Source organism: Sinocyclocheilus anshuiensis, unplaced genomic scaffold, assembly GCF_001515605.1.
Source record: "Sinocyclocheilus anshuiensis isolate Anshui unplaced genomic scaffold, SAMN03320099.WGS_v1.1 scaffold444, whole genome shotgun sequence".
NCBI lineage: Eukaryota > Metazoa > Chordata > Actinopteri > Cypriniformes > Cyprinidae > Sinocyclocheilus > Sinocyclocheilus anshuiensis.
Genome location: NW_015555739.1, coordinates 1 through 5165, shown reverse-complemented (window position 1 = coordinate 5165; position 5165 = coordinate 1). Strand labels below are relative to the sequence as shown.

The 5165-nt window shown below is 37.4% G+C and overlaps 1 protein-coding gene across 1 annotated transcript in view; it reads left to right on the top strand.

The window, feature by feature from the left end:
• Positions 1-3859, top strand: part of LOC107673166 (alpha-2,8-sialyltransferase 8E-like) — a gene marked incomplete at its 3' end in the record, with an annotated part of 12204 nt that extends 8345 nt beyond the window's left edge. The window contains exons 4-7 of the mRNA XM_016466663.1: positions 1691-1835; positions 3085-3197; positions 3633-3710; positions 3833-3859. Coding sequence (XP_016322149.1) covers positions 1691-1835; positions 3085-3197; positions 3633-3710; positions 3833-3859 — 363 coding nt within the window. The remainder of the gene's footprint in view (positions 1-1690; positions 1836-3084; positions 3198-3632; positions 3711-3832) is intronic.
• Positions 3860-5165: the final 1306 nt, after the last annotated feature.

Here is a 5165-nt window from a genome sequence, read left to right as displayed (position 1 = left end):
ATGTTTTGATCGGAACGGTAGAGCGGTGTTTTGACCCGCGACTATGCCGCCTCACAGTCACCCAGTTGCCCTGCTGTGGAGGCTCTGTTACCAGAACCTAACAATGTACAGGACTCCCTGAGCTAGTCGCATCCAAAGCCGTATCTAGAGCCCTCACATTCTTACTGTCCTCAATTAAAGTTTGGATGCGTGTCTCTAATTCTGAAATCTTCTCTGTCAGCCTAACTATTTCCCTGCATTTATCACATGTGAATCCCTCGTCACCGACAGAGAGAGATAAACTATACATGTGGCAAGTGGTGCAAACAACAATAGCAGGAGAAGAAGCCATTACTCACCGTGATTGATGAATGATTCTGACTTACCACAGTTGTTTGATGAACTTGTGAAAAAACGGAGCGACAGAGAAAAGAATCGAAGCGAGAGAAAAAAGAAAACGGTAAAACGGTATAGAAATGCGAATGACAAGCTAACGAATGCTAACGTGCTGCACTCGCGGTTTAAATTAAAAGCGAACAATCAAATTAGTCAGACAGGAACCCCCAAAATCAGGTTTGTCTGATTTGTCTTTGTGTTTTCTGACTTGTTATAATGTTTTCGTGTTTTCTGATTTATTTTGTTTTTTAGATTTTCATTTGTGTTTGTAATTTGTTATTTTGTTTTCAGAATTGTCATTTGTTTTGCACTTCTCGGCCACCGTAGGAATTGTGTTCTCAAAATTTAGTAATGCATTTTGCTATATTTAATTTATCCGTGATGCGTAACGCTGCAGACTTTTCTTTACAATGAGCATGAAATTAATGTGTGCTGATTTACAGTGTTGGGAAGGTTACTTTGGAAATGTAATATAGAGATTTAATTATCGAATGGCGAATTCGGAAATAATCGCTTTAGTACATTCGGCAGGCAATTATACAATAATAATATTAAAAAGCGGGTCAAATCGGCTGCCAGGCCACTGGGAATAGTCCCGGTTCTCCCGATGGCCAGTCCGCGCCTGATTTCCACAGACACGCAGAACGTGCAGGATTCATATATTGTCTTTTTGCGGCTTAATATTCTCAGACACTAGTCCATATCGCGTTTTGATTCAAGTGTACTGACCTACTTTTGATTTATTCGTCCAAAATGTGGCATATTCCGTCCGCGTTAGGCTATAGGAATTCCGTTTTTATGACTGGATTCTACAAACCAGTCTGTGTTTTCCGCATCGCGGACATTATAGGGCCGTATGTCTCAGAGTAGTCAGTGCAATTTGGGGAAAAAATCAATTAAATCTATATATGTGGATGTGTTTGTAAATATTCAAATGTAATCCCCTTTGTAATTATTAACATTTTCATAAGTAACTGTAATTTAATTACACATTTTTTCTTAGTAACTGTAACTGATTACAGTTACATTTATTTTGTAATTAAATTATGTAACGCTGTTACATGTAACTAGTTACTCCCCAACACTGATGATTTATCAGTTGTGTATGTGTGTGTCTGATTTACAGTGATGTTTTAGATTAATTTTCACGACTTTTCAGAAAACTTGTCATTGTCGTTCAGAGTCGGGGTGTTTAATGAGACAAGCTGTTAAAAACAATACATCTTTGAATACTGAGGTGGTTATTTTTTTACAGAGATGATGCTTATAAAGCTACTGAATGCTGATAAACTTTTTCTTTGTGTGTTTTTGGCAGAATGAGGCTGCAGTTATGCTGCAACGCCACAGGATCGTTATTCCTCACCAAACGCAACACAGCTGTCAATCAGACCATCCCGTATGAGACCAGCAAAATAAAAACATACAAAATGAATGCAGTCATTCACAGCATGCTGCCTGAGGTGTGTCTGTGTCAGACAATCACACTTTTACAACTCATTGACTCTTTAAGCATGTTTCTGCTATAGTTTGGGGCCAGATTTGTCCTCTGAATGTGACACAACCTGTCAAACCAGTCAAGCCCTACGCTCTCAGAAATAAAGGTCAAAAAGCTGTCACTGGGGTGGTACCTTTTCAAAAGGAACATGTTTGTACCTAAAGGGTCTATTTTGGTACCTTAAAGGAACATATTAGTACTTAAAGTGTGCATATTAAAACCTAATATACAAAAGTGTACCTTTTGAAAAGGTACCACCCCAGTGACAGCTTTTTTACCTTTATTTCTGAGAGTGTACAAAGTCTGTATGTAGGCTGACTATACATTGTCTTTTTCTTGGATGTGTCTCGGTCTGGGTTGGGATGTCTGGGTTTTGCCTTTGTTTTCATACTTGCTGAAGGTAGTGAATGAAAAGTAGTTTGACCAGTAGCGTGCAGGCATTGTATATAATTGAACAATCGTGACATGCGATCTACATTCAGAACATTCAAAGCAATGCAAATATGTGGACATTGAGCTGGGTGGATTGTAGTCCATTAGTGATTACAGATTACATAATAAAAACTGTAGTTAGTATCGTAATCCAGGTTACTCATTTTAGGTATTAATGCACTGCTGACTACTTTTTTTAGATTACTTTTAGATTTCTTTTTATCTAACTTGATTTAAATTTATCATTAAACAGTACCATATTGATGTTAAAAAAAAAAACGAAAAACAAAAGCAAATAAAAAGAACAAATGTGTGTATTTATGTAGACGTGTGAGTGTGAGTGCTGCTCAATTGACTGTTCACCATTTTCATTTTGGCTGCTCTTCTCATTTTTGTGTAGTTGTTCTGCTACATTTCCTGTGTCCACTGTACTTCTTCCTGTCACAGCAGACTGTGGACTCACAATCTCTATGTTTGCAAAAATAAATAAAAAATTACACAGTGTGTGTGTGTGTGTGTGTATTTATATTTATATAGATGTGTGTGTGTGTGTGTGTATTTATATTTATATAGATGTGTGTGTGCGTGCCTTTTTGTGTGTGTGTGTATTTATCTGTGTGTGTGTGTGTATTTATGTGTGTGTATATATTTGTGTGTGTGTATTTATGTGTGTGTGTGTGTGTGTGTGTATTTATGTGTGTGTATATATTTGTGTGTGTATATATTTATGTGTGTATGTATATATATTTATGTGTGTGTGTGTGTGTGTGGTGTGTGTGCAGGATTTCCCCTGGAGCGGTCGTCGTCTGGGTCGGTGTGCTGTGGTTGGCAGTGGTGGGATTCTGAAGAACAGCAGCTGTGGACGTGAGATCGACAGCGCAGACTTCGTCATACGGTAAACACATCCCATCATGCTTTGCTCCCTCAACACTTCCAAGTGTAATCATGCATCCTTCATGTTAATGTCAGGAATATGGACTGTCAGTGTGTTTGTTTTGCTCCCCATGTGCTCCGTGACCTAGTTTTCCCTCGTGTGTGACATGCCCATATTTGGTTCCCTTCCTGTTCCAATTGTGTTTCATTTCTCCCAGGTGTGTTTCCCTAATTCCCTCGCTAAGTGTAGTATTTATAGTGTAGTCTGCCCCATGTTTCCTTGTCGGATCTTAAACGTCTACTCCATGTGCTACGTGTGTGTGTGTGTTTCCTGCCTGTTCTGTGTTCCCAGTGATTTGGAAGATTAAAGACTGCTATTATTGTAATTCCCTCGTTCCTCGCTCCTTCACAGTAGCTGAACCGTGACAGTTAACACGAAGTTTTCTCTCTCTTTCAGGTTTAATTTGGCGACAATTAATGACAGTGATGTTGGGCTGAAGACGGATCTTATAACCATCAACCCCAGTCAGATTCGGTCAGTGTCCATAAACACAAATTCAGTTAACATTTAAATAAGGACATTTTCGATTCAGATATAACTCTCAGTGAGATGGATTCTTGTTTTTTAACATTCTAACTTAAGATTTTGTCATTTAGATTAACATCCATGGAATCTTTCAGCTGCACAAAATGTTCTTTATAGTGGAAAAGGTCCTTTAGAATATTGAAATGTTCTTCACACTAAGAAAAAAAGGTTTATTTAACAACAACTGTTCACTGAAAAGGAACTAAAAATTGTTCTTCTATGGAATCACTGCAAAAAAAAAAAAAAACTTTTGCAACATTTATTTTTAAAAGTTTAGTTTAGCTATAATTTGTTAATTTGGAAGCTATATATAACCAGGTCCTGCTCAGACTCTATTGTAAATGTATTAAAGATGTATTCTGGTTACATATAATTTTTATGATATCACTCTTATGACTTGGCTCATCTGTCAGGTTGTAAAACAAAGACAGTGCTTTTAAATGGGAACATTGAGAAACTGATTTGCTAGAATGAGTCTAACTGAATGTCATAATTAATGATAGGAAGGTGTGGCCTGACTTGTTCTTGAAAGGTTTTGCGATTACAATACGGTGGGGAAAGTACAAACTGTTATTACAAACTGATGACACACTGGAAAAACATTGATGTATTTAACTCAAATAATTACAGGAACAGCATTTACAACAAATATGTTAATAAATCCATTCTCTACATGTAGGCAAACAGATTTGGTTAAATCTGGTTGTTCATAACATTATTTATCACATTAACAGTATAGTACGGTGGCCGAGAGAGCTCAACGCACTGCAAATGAAAAAACAAAAACATTTTTAAAAAATAAAATGGAATGGAATGACACAGGGAAGTATTGAATTACTGAAATGTATTTAATACTTCGTACAAAAGCCTTTGTTGGTAATGACAGCTGTCTGGAGAAACTAGTGGCATGCATTGCTCAGGTGTGATTTTGGCCCATTCTTCCACACAAACAGTCTTCAAATCTTGAACTCTGACCTTTAGTTCTTATTTTCTATTGGATTCCAGTCAGGTGATTGGCTGGCCGTTCTAGCAGCTTTATTTTCTTTCTCTGAAACCAATCGAGAGTTTCCTTGGCCGTGTTTGGGATCATTGCCCAGCCTTGTTTCATCTTCATCATCCTGGTACTGTAGGTGTTGGCACTGAAGCTAATATTCATTTCCACTGACGAGGGCAGGATTGCTTTTTAATTACTGATAGATTTCAGCTGGTGTCTTGGCTTGACATGTGCTGTCAAACTGATGAAGATGTTCTCTTAATTTGCTGGTGCTTTTTCTATTTGCATATGGGTTTTTTTCACCGCTGTAGTATAGTCATTGGCCACGATCTAGCAGTCATGAAGCAATGAGCAATATTTTACAACATTTATTAATCTTGGTTAATGTCATTTCATAAATGCACTATTGT